Genomic DNA, 20,525 nt, shown 5'->3' with positions numbered 1-20,525 from the left:
GCAATTAAATGAACTTTCAAATATCTGCAAAACTCGTAGCTCAAATTAAAATTCCGGTGGGGTCCGTATGGACCGCGGGTATACTTGCCACATGCTTGCAGATGAATTCATTTCGTTCTACCTCGGTTTGACCATACTACACGCTGGGCATGTTCTATTCACGGGTCATTATCTATGTTGATTGCATATTTGTTTTGTATTATGTTACTATGAAACTTGCCCCTGTCACAGCTAAAAAATCATCTCAACTATGGCAATGGAAATTAGCGAAAAGACTTCAGTTTTCATCTTTTCTTCCAATCGATCGTTAGCCATGAGAAAGTTTACTCTGTGTTCATTATGCACCCGTAAACCTACAATCGTAATTTATACTGTCTGACCTGACAAGATCGAAAACAAATATCATATGAAACTGAGACATCACTAGGACAAAGAACCAATTTCAGTCAATGAATGACACACAGAACGAATTACTCTGAAATTGAGTTCAAGAATATTGTAGTAGAAGGAATAACAAAGTATTAGTGTGAAAACTGCTGTCTGGTCCCAGGCACTCAAGAGGACTGCAAATGTCATAGATGAACTACAGTGTTTTTTCTCTCTCCCCTTCTCTCTCTCACAGAAACTCAGATGCTCTCTTCTTTCTCATACTTCTTTCTTTTTTTTTCCTTCTTGGCGGCGTGGAGACTATGGCTACTCTTTTTATTTTGTTTAACGACAAAAACTAAACCATTCTCTAGCATTGCTTATCTAGATCAAGTTTCCTTCAGCGTGCGCATGCTTTCTTGTTTGCATGTGTTTGTGTGTGACTGTGCTTGGGTGTGTGTGTGTCGTGCTAATAGAAATAAACTAAATATAAGCACCTTCCTTTCTTTGTTAAAGACTTTAGAAACACGTCGTGTGGTTTACAGTGATTTTAGTAAATTTCCGTTCACTAGCAGATGAGTATGACTAATTTTACTATTCTTCCACTTTCTGAATGTTGATTTTCACCAGCCCCCTTTGTTTCCTTTTTGATTTGGTTTTTTGAATTCGATCTAACCTCAGATGAAGTAATGAGGTAGAAAAAAAGTGGTAGAACAGGAATTCTTGAGCATGATAATGAGCTCACGGCAGAGTTGTCAGCCCGATGGCGTTCCTCCATTTTTAACACAAGACCCATTGTACCTGGGAAAAAAATTCTTCAGATTCATTGTAATAGGGACAAGATATATGCGCCTCTTCAAACGAACCTTAAACTTTTTTTTTGTTGTTATACGCACGAAGAGAGAGAGAAGTAGTGATGTATTGCTTGATTCAGGGATACAAGGGGAAGTAACATGTCGTCCGTGTCTTGGCCAGTTGTTTGTGGTGTGCAGACCAAGTTCACCCCCAGATGTGTGATAATGAATGCCCACACTTGAGCCTCCGAAAAAGCAGCAGTCATGCGCAGGAGTGTTAATCGACGCACCAGAGCAGTCTCGAGTTTAATTCTGAGAGCATATTTTCCCAAAGCCAGCAAATGTATTATCTCCCCACCCTCTTAACTTTTTTTCTGGTAGTCGTGGCAGGGGGGTGGGGGAGGGTGAGTAAAGCTGTTTATTTTCGCGCCTGGAAAACTCTGCCGGTTTTCTTATTAAAGTTGGGAGTTTTTCAATACTTTTTTTTTTTGGGCTGGTGCGTTAAACAGTCTGTCGAGACTAAGGAGTATTCTTGCTGCTCGTGTAAACATTGTTCGATATTATTCTTCCTTTCAGTAGCGTTCATGGGACATCTTTTCTCCTTTTTTCTCTCAGACGTGGCAGTAGCCAGAGAATAACGAAAAGTGCCTGGCTAGAGTGCACGTGTACGCAAGTGCGTGTGTGTGTGGAGTATCTTGGCTGTGTGTGTAGGAGAATGTATACAACCCGGAGCAAAGGCTTATTCGAAGATTGCCAATGACGTCACTGTTAGCATGTTGTGTTGAAAGATGTGGCTCTACACCATAATCTACACCTTACAGTTAGCACTTTTTGAAACACTCTGGTGTTTTCTCGTTCGTTAGATACTTTTTTGTGTACTTTCATTATCTGCGATTTATTGTCTTTAGTGCATCTTTTTTAAAGGATGATTTTTTTCCCCTCACGATTTCTGTTTACACCTTCTCTGTTGGGAAATCTTTTAATTGAGCAGGCGTTGCCTTACAAACAGTTGTTTTTCTTGCGTCAAGGTTAATTTTCAAATCTTTTGTGCTACTTTTTTTTTCTTTGGACAATAATCAGCATGTTGCAAGGTGCACACCGATCGTTTCCTCTTGTTTATCAACCAGACTTAAAAAAACTTTTTTTTTCTCTCTTGTAAACTAAAGATGCTAAATGTTTACTGAGAACAACGCGACGAGTAGGTAAATAAAGCAAGACATTGCTTGCCAGTTCAGAGCCTGGAGGAAGTGCGCCAGAGACGATGGGTGTCAGATGAACTTTTTAAAAATGTAAACAAGTCAGCAGGTACCGGAACACGACATGGCCATCTGCAAATAGATGCGAAGCACGCCGACGAGCTAACAAACAACAGTCGTGAGTAGCAATGCTGGGTACAGTGATAAATTGCAGGGGGGGCTAGGGGGAAATTACAAGTGGCTCGTATTCCTCGGCAAAGCGGATATTGAATTCAAAGCGAGGGAGGGGAGAGGTGAGGGACATGGAAATCAGCCGAGGATTCATCTCAACAGCTTGACGATTTTATTGCGGGGTGGACAGAAAAGGAGACAGATGGCTGGGTATTGTTTAGACATCAACGTCTCGCTTGTCTTTCGCGTGACGTATATCACCACTTTTCGTGAGTAATGTTTGTTGTTCACCGTGTTCATCTTCTGTAGCCTAGTGCTTTTTCTCTTGAGCTGGCACATGTTTCTTGTAAATGGTGGCCACAACGTTTAGTTTTACCCTCATATAATTTAAATAAGAAGCGCGCGCACTCTCCCACACACATACACATAGAGCGAACAAGAAGGAAAGAAGGATGGGTGGACAGAAGTAAGAAATAAGGGGTAGAGAAGACTAACCAATTTCTTCTACTTCTGATCGCTGGTCACCTTAGAAGCCTTCGGGTCATCATTTCAGCCCGCTGGTCGTCGAGAAAGCTAGTTTGCTTTCAGCGAGGACAAATGATCAGACAGATAGATTGGTCGGCTGCGGCATCAGCTACGTCAGACGGTGCCGGCTGTCTGTCTAACTGGCGCTCTTAGAAAAGTAATTGGTTTCAAACGCCATCGTGGCGTCCTGGTGGCGAACGTCATTTTCTGAGATCTGCTGATGTCAAAGAAAACGACTTGTACTTGTCAGAAATCGAAAGAGCCCGGGGCCTGAAACAAACTGTAACTGGTTCTCAGCACGCGCGCTCTGAGAACTCAAGAGGGGGGTTTCGTGCTCTGTAAATGTGTATGTTTAACGCGAGAAGTTTTGGAAGACATCAAAACTCAGCAAGCATATATGAAACGTGTGTGTGTGTGAAGGTAGAATGTATTGAAATTACTTACCAAAACATCGTGTAACATAGAAATTCAGGTGAAAAGGAATACTCTGGTGACTTGCTGTGTTTGTGAGTTATCATAACTCCCGTTAGAGTTATCATAACATAATTATGCTTTACTATACAGTCGAGTGTGTTGTAAACTTGTGTTTGTACATTCTAAATTTGAAAGCAGAAAATGTCTAGATTCCTTTCATCCAGTGGAAGCAGTGAAATTTTTTCTTTGTTTTCTTCTGTTATTTTTTGTTGTTAAATATTTTAAAAATCATATTCAAGAAGCATTTCCATTTGAAAAAAAAAATTATGAGAATAGGATCTTTTCCACGTCCTCTCGCCAGCCCTTGAAACTGCCCTCTCCTCCCTTCCGACCCCTTCTTCACGTCACGTACTCCACTGCTTACTTCCCTTTGTACGCGAACACACCGTCTAGTTGTCATAAGACATGTCCGTAACGCGAGTGAAATAACAGATGACTTATTTTTCTATTTTTCGCACCTTCACGGCCCATAACTGCTAAGATGGCGTGAAAATAATTCATCTAGAAAAGTACAGTGCGCAGCACGGGGGTATCTTCACTCCCCCACTGTCGCTCTTTTACTTCATTCTTAATAAAAGAATTTGAGTTTGAGGCTAGAAAAAAGACATTTGACGGTGCAGGTGCTTCTACAGATGCATGTCTTAAGCTTTCATCTGCGTGCTTTTCAGATTCTTTCTTCGGCGCCCTCTCATTCCTGGCGGTGACCTCATATCGCTGCGCCATGCCATTATCAGAGCTCCTCAAGAAACGGACGCCGTGCACAATTTCTCCTTATCGCGGGATGCTGTCACATGGGAAAATGCAGACAGCGCCAAACTTTTGTTATTTACGTTAGGAGAAGAAAGGAAAAGAAGAAAAAAGACTATGCCTAACCTCCTGTGCTGTAACAGTGCAGTTCTTCTACCTTAGCCGTGTCTGGGCCGGCTGCACGCTGCCTGTCTGTCAAGCGGTATTGCAGAAACCCTCTGATCCATTGCTGGTGAGTGCATTTCACGCAACACCGCCTTCTGCAGCTCAGGCTTTACCACCTTCGTGCTTGCAATGAACTGTGAAGATCCAGACGGATTCAAAATGTTACAGTCTGTCCTTGCGATCCAGCAGCTGATCATCTCAGCCATCGTGGTGACGTGCTTTGTGGCCACCAAGACCCTTCTCGACAATTACCGAAAACGCCAGGCTCGAATGTGCACGGTCATCGTTGGGGCCGGCCCAGTCGGCCTGACCGCCCTCATGGTGGCCGCCAAGAGTGGTCGAGTGTCCAAAATAGTGCTGTACGAGGAACAAGGGAAGCAGATGCTGTTTAACACGCCCCACCAGATAGCCTTTGATTCCAAGAGCGTGTGCTTCTTGCGGAAGCTTGGGGTAGACTTCGATAACATCGAGGGATGCTGGGACTGCGGGTGTTTCTTCACGAGACTCGGAGTGTTCTTGGAATATATGCTGAGTGTTGTGTACCGACTACCCGTGCCAGTGGAAGTTCGGCTGGGTACTAAGGTAAGTGGACCAAATCATATCAGATGATCAATATGACTTACTGACTGGACGGACGGACGGACTCAAACTGGAATTAGAATTTCTTTCAATTGTCAATAAAATTCGGTTGGATACAAAGATCAATCAATCAAATCAAAATTTCGCTTGGCACATTTTACTGCCACCTCTGTTGTGGCTTCTGAACAAAATGTCCCAAGATGTGGGTCATGACGGTCGATGTATCTCGAGAACTGGGGGCGGGGGAATCCTTATTATCTCAAATATAGTAAATTTATATTTTGTTATGAGTAAAGCTCACCGTTTGTGAACACAGTTCGTATTTGAGCGAGACTGTAACCTGTACGCCACCACGCGGTCTCTAGAATCTTTATCAGGAGGCCAACCTTTGTTTACGCTCGCTGCGGTAAATTTCGAATGAAATGGTTGGTCTGTAGTTAATCACACCGAGAATTTAAGTTTGACCTTTGGCTAAACTTTCGCTGAAAACTTTTTTCTTGTTACTCTCTTCGTTCCTCTTTCTCTGCATTTGGCATCTGCTTGAAGGGCTGGCTGCTTGCAGTTGCTGGCTCGGCGTAAAACAACAATTCTCCCCAACCCCTACTTTCTTCCTTCCGCGGTGAGGAAGCGTTGTGGAAATCTTTCGATCGAAATTCGACCAAAACCTTCCATGCAGCCCGCTCTCAACCGCCGAGTTGATCCTCTCGTGTTTGAGACAAGTTATGAGTGTAGGAAGCATTCCTGAGCATCACGAATAAATGTTTCCTGATGCCAGAAAATGTAAAGACTCTTGGCCAGGAAACCTCACTCATCAGCTGATTATTTTTCAGTGGTTTTCTTTGTAGCATCCTTTCTTTGAAGAAATAAAGTGGCGCATATGGAAACTACAAAAGTTGTTAAACTTTTTTTCGTGATATTCTGCATATATTCTGGGCTGCATTGCTGAGCTTTTATCGAGTTAACTGGCGTGAGGGAGTCGATAATCAGTTATGTATGAAAGGTCATATTGGGCAGGACGACACCTCCACAGATGCAAACTTTATGCAAAGGAAGCAATGCGATCCGCAGAATAACCTGATCCTAAAAAAAAAATAAAAAAAATACAAATCCCAGCGATTCATTTCAAAGTCTTTACCCAGGCTTATCTCAACATTGGGATGGTACCCTTTTGTAGAGAAAAATAAACAAGTGAAATAGACAAAACCCATGGTGTAATTGTTTTTTAAATCTCTGCTTTGCTCTTCCCCTTCTCCCTCTTCCTCTTTTACGTTGGATTCGCTATTAATGATGTACTTGGACTGCAAGTAAACATGACACGGAAGACACTTCCCATAAATCTGCGATTATCTCTTTTTTTAGGTCAAAGAAGCCGTTGATAGCTATACATCAGTTCCTCGGTAATCCTCGTGTCTGCAAGTCCTCACACAAACCAAGTGATAGTTTTGTACATCGCGCACCGGAAGTCTATAAACGCATCATTAAAATTACACCTGTTTCTTTGCATTTATCAGAAGAAATTGATTAAGAATGCAGCTGCTTTCAGACCTGCTGACTAATTTCAATCCAAAAGGATATTTATTTCGTTTACGAACATTTTACTTTACACCACCTTCTGCGTTTTAGCCTGTTTCAGGGCTTTTTCCTGGCTGTGATAAAGCGTTCAGATAGGTGACCTGCATGTTGTATCTAGTACTTCAGAGAATGAACATCTTTAATAAAATTGCATTTCCTTTTGGCATAGAGTGCACTTTACCACTTAAGCTAATTTCCTGCGAAAAGTTGATAACGAAAGAGACACTTATGGAACTTGTTCTATCTCAAACCCGACAATAGCAGCAGACGTAGCGCTGTTACTGATGCATTTCCAACCGTACTGTTAAAGTATTCTTGCTTTTCCTCACAAATGTCCGCTTAACGTTTCAAGTTTTGCATACAATGTTATTCTACATGGGTGTCTTTCGTGTAACAGACCAGATTCTACTTGTGCACATGCACACACACTTGTATACATATCTATCATGGGGTTACCAGGGAGAGACGTGCAGGTGCCTGATCAGCCAGGTGGGAGTTTCCTTACTAAATGTTTAATCACCAAGGATACGGGAGCATGGTAAATGCTGACAGGACATTAGCTACTTTCTTTGTAGTCAATGCAGACTGGGCGTTATCCTGTTGGTTTTTTTTTTGTTTTTTGTTTTGTTTTTTTTGTTGCTGTTGCTGTTTTCGCCATTTGAATTCAATGGTAAAACGAAAGAACACCACAACACATCTCTATTAGGAAAGAGAGATGTACTTAATTTATATTTATGCAATATCCATACATCACCCCTATCTACAAAACAATCATAATACAAAGCTTCAAATTAATGGGTGATGAAGTCACTTATAATACGTGAAACACTGATGTGCGTAATCCTTTCTAATAGATTTTTGTTAATTATCTGCTACGAGGGACCAAGGAACTGTGCCAAGGACACATGTCGACAAGGTTTGCCACAGGTCAGACTTGTAGCGACTATGAGATGAAAGAGCCCGAAGTAAGAAATTCACTTCAGAGGCCTGTGCCGTCTGAGGTCATCTGACCCGTGTTGTCAACACAACCATACATCTTTGGAAGCCTGTTGTTTAGACTGCACTTGGAGCAACCTCAATCGACCCCAATCCTTGCCGTGTAGCACTCAGTCACTTCCGTGTCACTTGAGATGGCCTACGACATCGCTAAGTGTTTGCAGTCTAGAGCAGAAACAGCTCTTCAGTGGGACGTCTGGGGGTTCTCTTTCGATATTCCGCATCGAAATTAATAATAACTTTCCCTTCGTCTTGACCCACATAGTATTGAGAACAGAATTAAGAAACGGCACATAAATATCAGTACCTGAATCAGCAGCTGTTGTCAGATACTCGAAAAGAAAGCAGATTTAGCTGACAGGGATTTGCAACCCGTAAATGTAGGATCAAAATGCAGTAAAAGGACTTGCTATGTATTAATGCGATGAACATTGTTGTGCCAAGAACGTCGTTCTGGTTAAACCGGCTTTTATATCTTGTTATCATTTATTCTCTTGTAACTAGCACTTCTTTTGTTTTGTTTTGTTTTGTTTGTTTTTTGTTGTTTGTTTTTTTTTATTTGAGCACACTTCCTGAGTATAATTGTCCACTGGGATTAATAAAGATGGTCATTGTCGTTGATAACGCTAACATAAGCAGACTTCTGTTCGGGTGAATGTGCGTGCGTTTCTCCACATGCATGTGCGTGTGCGTTATGCGTATGCACGACTGACGGAGCATGTTCTGAGCACAACTTTTCATCAGAATGGTGGGCACTAAAGGAAATGGTTATCATAATTACCCTCAGATTTTAGAGTAATTTTATAACTAAACACTTCTGTGGGCGGAAGTGTGCAGAAGTGCGAATGCCACCTGGTGTGAATTCCGATGTAACCCTGCTGTTGGAAGGATGTCCTTAAATAAAAAGGCGTGCATCACAGTTTGTTTAAAACCGAGATTGCAGGGAGGCAGTCTGATGTCAGACCTGTATTTTTTAAGGATCTTGTCTAACATATTTTTCCTTTAAACCGTAAATAAAACGAGGAGAGTCCTTAACTATCACCACGCTGCTTTCGCTACCAAAAAGACAAACTTGAATACATCAAAATCAAATATCATAGGAGACGGTGTAAAAGTGTAAGGGCAATAAAATATATTCAGATAAAAACCTTTTATAAATTTCATAGATCTTTTTATGCTGTTTAAAGGTTGATAACGGCAAGTATTTTTGTCGTTTTGCATTAAAGACAATATTTCATTGTTTCCTTCCCTCCATAGTTATGATCTTTGTAAACATTTTCTTTTGGTTGCCAGCATTATTTTCATCGTCTCGTCTTCCCTTCAAATAAAGGTTTGCATGCATTTCTTTTTTCAAGGAGAGCGAGAGAACGTTTATGCTGCTCTTTAACTGGTGCAAAAAAATCAAGAGTTTGCCACTCCAGTATCAAATGTATTATTCTGCAGCAAAATATTATTCTACGGGTTCAATACAAGTGCAGGCTTCTATCAAATGGAGAAGGGAACAACACAAGATTATTTCACAGCTCTTATGTGAATACGTCTTTCGACATCTGAAAGCTTAAGTCTCGTGTGTTTATCGTTTCACATAACTTCTTTTATTTTTTTTTATTATGTCTCAAAATTATTTAAGGCAGCTCGTATTATTTCAGATACAGACCAAAACAATAATTCGTAAAGTCGGCTTTGTTTGAGACTGATCGAGACGGAAGACTAAAGACCTGCTAGCACAACCGGGACCAGATCGCTCAATTCTAAACGAAAACAAGGCACGTAGGGTGCACCACACGTTAAAGAATGTTCTCAAAACCCTCTAAATTCCAGAAATACTCACCACAGACTCCCCTGAGAGATGATGAGTATCCATCTACTGCCAGAAGTACTAAGTGTATTGAAAGTTTCTAGAATGTTTCTCCTTCTTCACCCTTTTAGCACTAGCTCTTCGGGGAAAGATGTGGACACCTTCTCAATATTACCATCAGTTCATGACATTTCTCTCGGTTTTCTTTCTCTGTGATCAACAGCGAAAGGCCTACCCAGTAGATTAATCTATTCCTTCTTTTGTCTGCCTAGTTTTGTTTTCTTCTTTTTCGTTATTCATTGTCTGCCTGAGCGATCTAGATGATTTTGTAATCTGCACATTCCACTTCCGTTTTCTTCTTTTCTAATTAACCAGATTTTTGTAAGGCCTCAAACAATGCTAGACAAAACACTGAAAATTTAATTAGTTGTCGATCAAGTTCAAACGAGCAAAGCGGCGTCAGCAGAAAAATAAAGTTTTCTTAGATACCTAGGTCGTTTGAACGAACCCTTTTGACATGTCGCTACAGCATGGACAACATTTTTGCTGTTGAGCAGTCACTGGCATCCGATGTATCATAACATGCCTATGCATGGTTGGCGAGAAGACTATCTTGCTTGGAAGCTTTGCAAGAGATCTCGAGTTATTTATCCAGACTGAGCTGCTGTCTCTAGACTTCAAACCTGCCAAACCTGTTTGAGGTAATGGTTAGAAGTTTGATATGGATTATTTAATATCTGTTTGTGTCAGCTTACGGTGAATAACTTGGTCATAATGATAACAACGTAAATATCTTGTCAAAGACTTATAGAAAATTAACTTTTTCAGCTCTATTTGTTTATTGGCTGCTATTTTTATATTTAAATATACCCCGGGAACGTTTTCATCTTTGATAATAAATATATGGCAGACAAAACATTTCCTGAAAAAATTTAATAAAGATATTTTGCATTGTATTATCTGAGGAGTGTCAACTGATTGCTTATTATTCACAATACAATGCAAATATAATTTATCAATCTTCCTATTAGTTCAGAGACAGGCTTACGACTTCTGCGGGCTATTTTTCTAAAGACCTGCCTGCTATGAACCAGATTGTATAGATGGGAGACTCGTAGATCCTCCATTCGGGCCTACCGGACAACAGCAGCATCTAGTATAAAAGCCGTTCATCTGTTAGTGTAAAGATCCAACGCCCAATGCCCTGTCAGCATGGAAACCTTTTTGCAGGGTAAATAAGCCCTCAGAACTCAGCCGTCTCGAAGTTTTTATTAGATGTCTACGAAAATGTATAGAAAACATCTCGTGTAACTCTTTGTCTTTTTGACACTTAAATACTTTCTGGCTTCTGAAGAAAAACAGGAATTGTAGGAACCGTCAGTTGTTCGTTCTGGTTGTATTTAATGTGAAGGGCGTGACGGCTGCGGGTGTAATGAGAGAGGGTGTCATAGCAGAGAGGCGCATATAATCTTAGTATGGCCTGCGGATTGTGTTCGTGTCGTGTCTAGACGCTGACCTTTGGCCTGGAGTACCGTCATTTCGTTCTGACGTCATATGTTTACACGTCAACTAGTGTAGACGCTGACTTTTGGCCTGGAGAGCCGTCATTTTGTTCTGACGTCATATTATGTTCACGTCACACCATCTGCCAGTTGTGACCCGCCTTGACCTTGTCTACAGGGGAGGATAAGTCTATACAAGCCAACTTTTTAATTTTTATTTATTTATAGCGGTTACAGTTTCATTGGATCAATCTGTTAGTGAAGCCTAATTAGTCTGTCGCCGAACACACACACACCCTATCACCACCTTTCTTTATAATGACTAAAGGTTACGTCTTCTATCATAAGAATTCACAATCAACGTAGCTTTATTTGCAAAGGTTATTTATAAATTGTTTTAAGTTGTAAAGATTAAACACTGGTGATGATAATAATTATTAAATTAGTTATGAATATTAAGTGGAAAGCTTTTATCTGCTTCTCCAAGAGCCAGTTGTGCTAATTGTTTAAACACATTTCTTGCGTGTACCAGTTGTTAGAAAAGCATGGCTTATATTGCTGTCATCTTTTCTCGTTTTCTTAGGGACTACCGCCATGAGCAGTGACAGCAGTCTGTTTGGCATGATACTTCAAGAGATGTATTATTCTGTCAGGGTTTAGCGGGCCACGCTTGCTGTGCAAAACAGCTTTATGAGCGAACTAAAACAGTGAGTTGTGAAGTGAGAATCAATAATCAATAATCGGCGAAAAGAGATAGTTTCCTAGGCGTCACTCCATTTTGCCGCCTGCATCCTGGAAGGCTTGGTTTTATTTCTTCTAGTACACGATTGCATGCCTTTTGCTCGTAGGAATCTGAAACTTATCGTCTTCGTTATATAGATCTGTTACTGCATTTTTCTTGTAAGGCGTGGCTGGAGTTTAAATTGAAAATAAAAGCCTGCAGGGAATTTTAAAAGGTCGATGTGCTGACAGCTGGCAGACACCCAGGCTGACAGAACAATAGAAATAGTGCGTAATGACTATTGTAAGACATGGGTGGGGAATGTCCAGCCCGCCAAGGCAATCGCAGATTTCAAGATTTTCTCATAGCAATATTGATGCATATTGAGTGAATAATAATAGCGTAAATTTTGAGGGACGAGAAACGTCCATGACGGGATAGACAAGGACACACACGAGCACATGACGAGACAGACATATAAGCTTCTACACATATGTGTGTGGCCTGTGTGGACGATTTCAGAGAATTATGCAAAAGTGACCTTCACCCCAAGCCGATAGTAGACCACTTCCGGCTTAATGATATTGTGTTGATACGTGTAGCGTTCTTCGGCAGCGTTGGTTCACGTGTAGCTCAGTGTACAGTCCAGACCTACAAGTGTCCTACATAATCCTTTCATGGATTTCTAAGGATGAGCTAATGAAAAAGCTTTGGCTGGTAAAAATTCGTTGGGTTTCTGAGTTTATTTGTGCATGTGCAAACATGTCTGGGTGTGTAGCATGTGTGCATAGAAACTTTGTAAATGCCATAAATTCTTAGCAGCAATAAGGAGTTATGTGTGTCTACTAAATAGTAATGAATATTATATTCATGTACTTTTGCTGCACAGCAACAAACAGGAAACTGTGCATTAGGAAAAGGAAGATCTTGTTAGTGTATACTTACAAACTTGCTAATTATAAACATACTCCAAGCAGTTGTTTCGCTATGCTTTTCACCGGACCAGAGATATTTTTGTGCCTCTAATTACGACACTACGCATTGTGGTGACTCAGAGGACAGAAGTGCAAGGCAGGCTGGGACTACACACGTTGCAAAAGTGTTAACATACTGTAGCGAAACTTCAGCTTGACCAAGTACAGCAGGCTTATTTTTAGGTAGACAATTCTGTATGCCCCACGAATGATATTAATGTTACAAATGATTAAAATGACCTTTGGAGGAAAAAATGTTCCCCCACTCCCGTTGTAAGGGGTGTGAAGTTGGAAATTTTGTATAGGACTTCTAAAGTAAAGTTTAGTATGATGCATTTGTTCCTAATGACAGGGTCAAAGCGTGGTGCAAGATAGTCTGGATGAATATTCTCACCATTTTGGATTTGAGTTATATGCATATACACATCGCTAAACACAGAAAGAGGTTAAAGCAGACACTTGTCAAGGCTTTTAACCAGAAGATCTGGGAATTTATGTTAATTGGGCTTATTTGTGTGCAACCGTGACCTCACTAGTTTAACCTCTTTCTGTGTGTGAATGGTGATACTTGTATGCGTATACCTCAGATTTGGGGAAATCGTATCTTGATTGGGCAGAATAATTTAATACCAAATCTGCTAAGAAGTGTTGTCTTGATTCAATCCATTGCGTGCAATGTTACTACTGGCTTCAGAACACTGCCTCGCGCAACGTCACTCCTGATGAAGCACTTTCATGACCTCTTCGTACCCATCACGAATCCCACACTTCCCTCCATATCCACTTCTCGTCCTTTACCCAGAAGCCAGGAAACAGAAGAAAGAAGAATGGAGTTACAGACTGTAAGTGAATTATATCTGAGGTCCAAGAACACCACACCATCATTGGTGCCGGATAGGCAGAGGAAAGGAAGGGGGGACGCATTAGAAGCGGAGTTCTTGGAAGTGGCCACCATGTATGACACCCACGACACCTCGCGCGCTTCTCGAAATTAACGCTCTGGGTAAATGACGTCGCACTCGGGCCGTTTCTGAACGTCGTTCCATCGACTTCTGTCATTGGCCAGACGTCTAGACATCGCGGAGACAACGAGGCGAATTTGAGTCGCGCGGCTTACCACGGAACCGCCATGGACAAAGGACTAGGACCTTTTCCCCGGTGTCTTCGTGCAACTCCTCGCTCATTCTACGTGAAGTGCGGGCTGCTTTTTACAGCTCCCTCTTTCCTCTAGCTGTCATTCACATTACTCGTTCGCTCTACTTTTTGTGTATAATTTGTTCATTGCTGTTATGAGACTAGAACCATGTCACACATCAACTGCGCAGTTCTCACTCTCATGAAAAGTTTAGTCTCACAACCTCAAACTGAACTTCACCATGGATTCGTTCGTGAATGCATTTTAATACATAGTGAATACGTAGTTTGAACGATTTCACCTCATTTCAGGTGGGTTCCAGATCCAAGTCTTGGTACTAGAATCATGAGATAAACTAAACCAGCTTATTATCAAACGGATTGCAGTCGGAGAAGGCCTTAACGATCGATGATCTGTCTTTGCACATGTTTCCACTTTGTAGTCACACTGTTCCCAGAGAACATCGATTTTCTTGTCTACTGACGCTCTTCAATTTATCTGGTTTCCTCGACTTTTAACCCCGCGCCTATTCGTTTCTCCTGTTTACTGTGCCCGGATCTATTTATATGTTCTTAGTATCTATTTTCATTTCCTCACTCCTTCCTTGTCTGCTTTATGTTGATTTCTTTAAGTGCAATAATTGGATCTTTAATGATGTTGTAGAGGACTGCCAAACTCTTCGTACCACTTTACACATAATAACAAACGCCTATAGCCTCCCTCCCCCAAAGCTGGCCCCTCCGTTTGTGAGTGAAATGTAGTTTGTTTATGCATCTTTATCTGCTAAACCAGTTGTGTTCCTTCTTCTCCTGCTCTACAGTTTACCCGAGAGTGTCTACGCGAGCTTGAAGGTTTGGAAGGAAGGAAGATGGTTATCGCTTGTGATGGGGCTAACGGACAAACGGGGCGCCACCTAGGACTCAGCGACGAGTACACCCAACATTCCTGCAGGTATTTCATCGCCGTTTTCCTTCCTCCTATCTTTACACTTTCTCCCAGCTTCGTTACATTTTATCGCAACATTAACTGTCATTGTTATTTTTACTTAACATCCCTCGGCGACAAAAACGAAAGATAATCTCTCTTTGTGATCTCTTTTTCCCCTTCTCTCTTTCCTTCTAAATATCTTCTCGCATGTAAAAGGTATGCTATAGCTTTTTCCCCAAATGACAAAATTTGTAAAAATGGCAAAGGAAATGGAGAGAAAGCCCTTCATAAAACCAAATAACATCTCTACCTTTTACTAATCACATTTGACAGGCGTCCTCTCCACGTTCCTTACTATTTAATTAAATTTGACCTTTCCCGAAATATAAAACTTCTGAACGGCCACTTTGGATGGAAAACTTGACATTCAAACTGATGTCACTAACTCCGCGCTGGTTCACGCAGAGCCACACGTGATCATGTCGGTCTGTAGTCGCGTGTTTCTTATCACAAGGATTATCTTTAAAATGCGATCCATTTTAGAACCACCATTTCCTGAGAGCCTGACTTGGATTTCTCTCCATTTTTCAACTCATTTCGAAGAACATTTGATGTACGTGTCATGCTGTTTCGCGTGCTGCAGGTTCTACGGCGCTGTTGCGATGTTCGAGAGAACAGCAGAGTGTCAGATCCCACTGCGGGAACGACGCCAGCACAATCTGCACTTTGACCTGACAGCGTACGGTGCCGACAGCGGGGACGTGGACGGCCATCAGGGCTTCTCCCTCAAAATTTTCGGCACGTCACGCCATAGGTACCTGACGTTGGTCATCCCCAAGTGCGAGACGCCGCTTGTCAAAGCCCTCCGCGTTGTCCTCGACAGATCGGTGAGTGTGTGTGTGCACGCGCGCGAGGTGGCGGGGAGGGGCGGGGAAGGTGATTTTGCCCGTTTCCATGGACACCAGAGGAAATTGTGATTGTGTGTGGTTGTAGTTGCGGTGTGTTATATCGTCATCTACAAATGGATATCGCATTTAATCATATCCCATCCCAGATGAATGGTGTCTGTTAGCCTGGTTAATGTGCAGACCCGTTGTTACAGAAGAGTAAGATGGTTGTTGTCCCGTATTTAAATTGAGCGACGAAGCATAAGTCCCATGCGCCTATGTCGTCGTCAATGGCTCGTTTCGGGTCCTTAATCTACTGTGCCAAGGCCTGCGTTAGTCTCATAGACACCTCGCACAGACAATTACCATATTTAATTTGTAACACCCGTTTTAAAAATTATTTTAGGATATTTGCTTCACTCGACCTTATAGCTGACCGATTGCTACAGCTTACCATGCAGATTTGTTTGTCTCGTCCGAAAGGGATGAGATGTCTCATCGGAGAGATAAGCGATTGCTCAGAGCCATCTGTCACCGCCTGGCAAATGCACATAAACTGCTGTGCTAGTAAAAGATCCAAACTTAGTTGTCTTTTTAGTTTGCTAGCTAATGAGTTCCCGAAAATGCCGCAACGGCAGGAAAGAAGAAAAATCTTTTCTCTCAGGCAATAGGAAATTCTGTCCCCATCAGCGCGTCTTGTTAGTAACTTGTTTTATAATGGTGTTTTGCTCCAAAGATATGTAACTTTAATCAGCTTCTAACAAAGTAACACTGCAGAATTACTGTAATAGTATTTCAAAGTGAACTTCTAGATCATCCAACTATTCAATATTGATATTTTAAGACGTTTTTAATATCTTCCCGTTTAATATTAATTTTATTTTTATTTAACCACCGATTGCATGATGTTTTCAGATGATGCGCAACATTTTCCTCAAATGCTTCAACACTTACAAGAGCGAAAGCGAATCGACCTTGAGTGATTCCTATGCCCTGAAGCACATGAAGTTCAGCCCCAGGTTGTTTGAAATAAAACTTTCGCAACGCCTGGAAACGGCGGCATACTTTCAAGACATGGACATCTTTGTCGTCGCGGAAGGAGAGGCAGCCCGGTGCTATAACATCAATACGGGTGAGTCGTAACTGCTTACATTCTACAGAATATAAGGAAGAACACCTATCACAAATGATCCACAGCAAACATACACTTGGATCTTTTTTAACATGCCTGTTTCACTTTGTCAATGTCAAAACTAAACAACAAGAAAAAAGCGGTTTCTAAGTGTGTAGTACCTGACTTGCTTCATTTTAGGCATCGCACACGTAATCGAGGTTTTTCTGTTGGAATGACCATCATTTCCAGCATCACTAGTCCTCACATCTTTTATGAGCCTCAAATCGGTTATTTGGAAGAGTCACTAACGAATAGCAAACATTGTCTTCGTCGTTCATGGTTTCCAAGGATATCATCGTTGGCTATCCAGCCCTCTTCCTTTCAGAATTACTTGCATTCTCCTTCTGATGTTTGATTTGAACTAGGGGTTTTTTTTTGCCCACTTTTCGGTCAGATACTTCCTTACAGCCTCCTCGTTAGTCTTATTGTCATCATGACGAGCTCCCTAGACTCTCCGACCAGCTTCTCAGTTGCAATGATCACGTGCCAGATGGCAGGTTGTGTTTAACTCGCAACTGCCGGGACAAATGCCTAGAGATCGACTGAAGCATTCCAGCGGAGATAAGCACGCAGAATTCTAGAATTTATGGAGGGAGCTAAAGTTATTGTGTCCTTCTATTAAGATCAGTCTGAAAATAAAGGACGTAAAGATTATTTCAGACCGAATTTCGAGTCTTGGCAGCACTGCAGCTGCTTGCCTAGCCCAGACAGCTCTTCGAGTTTAGCTCCATTAGCTAACGCCACTAGGAAAGATTTTTTGTTTTCTGTTTTCATGTCTGTGTGCGCAGAAACAACTAAATAATAGTGCACAATAAGTATCAAACTTGTATGAAAGAAGTATTCCGCAAACAGAAAAGATTTATCATTTATAGATTTATAATGAGTGTTAATATAACAAACTGAATGAAAAGAAGAAATTACAAAAAGTCCCCTTCTTACCCCTACTTTGACAAGATTAACCATATTAATTTTAACGTGTTTACTAGAACTGAGAAACTTGTTAATTATGGGCTAATCATTTGTTTTGATCGTTCATGGCTTGTGTTGCTGAAGCTATACAAATTCAAAACATTTATTGGAAACAAAGTCTGGCTGTGAAGTTTTTCCCTAGCATTGCTTGGCACAAGCTGTAGAGTGTAGACGATTGAGAAGACGCTATCACTTACTGCACTGATTTAATATTTTCACGTATGCGGGTGTGTGTGTGTCTGTTCAGGTTTGGACGTGAACATTGGCATCCAAGGGCTCCAGTCGTTGCAGCAGTTTCTGGACATGGCTGCTGTGGCGGACTCCGAACACTCCATACTGACAGCTCTCGCCTTGAAGTCTCAACACGCAGAACAAGTTTGCAAAGACTTTCTCAGGAACGGACTTCGGGAACAGATGATGACGTAGACCGCAACAGACATTTTTTGAGTGTGTCTTCGCAAATGAGTGAATGGCTTGAAGTTGAAAGAGGGTGAATAAGTTTGGCCTTTGAGACTTTTGGAGCCGCTGTCTTGTGCCGCTGGTGATGGTAGGAAGGTGCATGCCGTGGCGACGAAAAAACAAAATTACAAACAAAATATTCAATAGATTTTAATTCTTTAAGGAAGAAAACATCTATAATTTTAGTAGCATTCAGAGCAGACGAAAGAGTGAAAAAAGAAGAGGTAATTGCCTGACACATGAGTGCCCTAGAAAAGGGAATCACATTTCACGATTTCTGCGGCCTTTAGGTAATGGAGCAATTATAATTTTTTAAAAACAGTAGTTAAACATCTTGGATGTAACTAAATAACATTCTTTCTTTAAATAATTTTTAGATTGTTTTTTATTGCCATTTTTTAACTTTTAGAAAACATTTTGGGACTTATTTTGATCCGTTATCAGCTAGGGCGTATTACCAAGCTATAGAGACCAGGGACAAGAACATACGTTTGGGGAGAAAGTGCACAAACATCCGTACTGTGTAATAATATCGAGAAAGAAAAGAAATATTAACGAGAACACAAGCGCGCTCGCTTGTGTGCCTGTTTAGACGGTACGATCTTTATCTAAATTTACGCCACAAAATTAGACTAGTCATCGAATTTGAAATTACCATCCACGACACACACATGTCTTAGTTCACCAGATGTGCTCCTATTGTCAAACAAGTTCCTAAATCTGTAACTTTATTTTTAAAAAATGCAAACCACGTTAATGTTTTTGTACGACAATCTTATGAAACCCTGTCCCTTGTGATAAGTAGTAACAAACCTGCGTTACACACCTTATCGTTCACTCTGCTCGTACATATCATTGTTAGCTCTAGGACCTCTGGCTTTTGAATGACATATTCACTGTTTCTCGAACATCAGCAGCAATCTTTTATTTCGCAGTAGTTTATATAGCTTAAAGCAAATTTTTTTTCTCTGGCATCTGCAGCATGGTATGGACCTGAATCCTAGATAAGTATGATTAAGTTTTAATAATAAGTTTTAAAGAATGTCCTCAAGAAACAATGAAAATATCCCCTCTAGTCTTTAAGCCTTTCTTCCTCAGAATTTTTTTTTTTAAATCAAAAAAAAAAAAAAAAAAAAGAAGAAATATTTCTTTCACTGTAGAGCAGCATTATTGCGAGGCAGCTATAATGCCAGTGCTGTTGCCTGTGCATGCAACGCGCTAATCTGTATCTCGACTGTCACATGGAACTGACACCGACTCTATCGACCGCCTTTTTCCAGCATAATTTTTGTTTTGAAGAATGCAAAGACCTTGATTTCCCTGCTTGAGATATCAATTTATACAGCTTGATCATTTTAATTTTTATATCCACGATAAGGAATCTGCATCCGTTTCACTCCACTAGGAAGTTTATCGCGTGTACTTTTTTTCTTCTCTGAGTGTCGACAGCTTATTTGCAGTCACTGCATCCCACGAGTGGTAATTAAGTGTAGAATAGACATGGGGAAGGCTGGGGAAAAAAAGAGTGGTTGAGAGGAGACGAGTCTCAAACACTTCGTAAACAATAATTTGCCTCCACAAGATACGTATCTACAACACATACTCATATTTTGTCACTGGAACAAAAATTGTCGTTACTTGTATATTGACTTCTGAAAGCATTCCACCATGTACATCACTTCGCCCACCATTAATAAATCTGTGTATCTGCACTGCCCCCTCGAAACTGTGCACATTCACGTGACTTCAATCTGTGATCCAGTTAATGTTGTGGTTCGGTTGTCATATCGCCTATGGTGTGCTAGCTTGTGTACGGCAGAGGCTCCCCAAAGAATTTTATGATATCCAAAATTGTTTTTAAATTAAAATAATGAAACACGCGCCAGTGTTTTTTTTTACTGTTGTAAATGCTGGGTGCACAGGTTAAGACCTGAAAAGTGTAGGTACGTACCACCAAATCGTACCTACCGAACAGACGTGTACAAAGGGAAGCAATCCACTACATGCTCTAGCTAAAATGAGTCGACGAGTAGCGTTTCTTGTCGCGAACCCTCTTCTCATCAAAGACATAACACTGCCTTGCTGTAATTCCAGAGGTGCTCCAGTTAACCTGTTTTCGACTCTCAATCCCTTTTCTCTCCTTCATAGATCGAAAGAATGATACAGCAGTTACCAGTGTTGTCCTTCCCACTTCATGGATTCAAGTGTCTAAGCAAAGAGCGCTTTGGTCTGACGTCGGTCGTCCCTAATGCTTCCGGGAGCAGAGGATCAGTTCCCTACTCAATTTACACCTTAAACATTCAATTTATATCAAGAGCACATCTCTTCACAATACACAGCTAACAGTAAAAGTTTAACAGTAATCAGAAAGTGAAAGTCTTCAAGCTCAAGGTG

The 20,525-nt window shown here is 41.1% G+C and overlaps 1 protein-coding gene across 1 annotated transcript; it reads left to right on the top strand.

Annotated features, from left to right (window-relative positions):
• Nucleotides 1-4,194: 4,194 nt before the first annotated feature.
• Nucleotides 4,195-20,012, top strand: LOC112576657. Its single transcript, XM_025259277.1, has 5 exons — nt 4,195-5,020; nt 14,536-14,666; nt 15,286-15,529; nt 16,445-16,661; nt 17,920-20,012. The coding sequence occupies exons 1-5, from the start codon at nt 4,568-4,570 to the stop codon at nt 18,096-18,098; spliced, it is 1,224 nt and encodes a 407-aa protein (XP_025115062.1). The 5' UTR covers nt 4,195-4,567; the 3' UTR covers nt 18,099-20,012.
• Nucleotides 20,013-20,525: the final 513 nt, after the last annotated feature.

Source organism: Pomacea canaliculata, linkage group LG12 (assembly GCF_003073045.1).
Source record: "Pomacea canaliculata isolate SZHN2017 linkage group LG12, ASM307304v1, whole genome shotgun sequence".
Lineage (NCBI taxonomy): Eukaryota > Metazoa > Mollusca > Gastropoda > Architaenioglossa > Ampullariidae > Pomacea > Pomacea canaliculata.
Note: the sequence above shows the minus strand (reverse complement) of the source record. Positions and strands in the feature narration are given on the sequence as shown.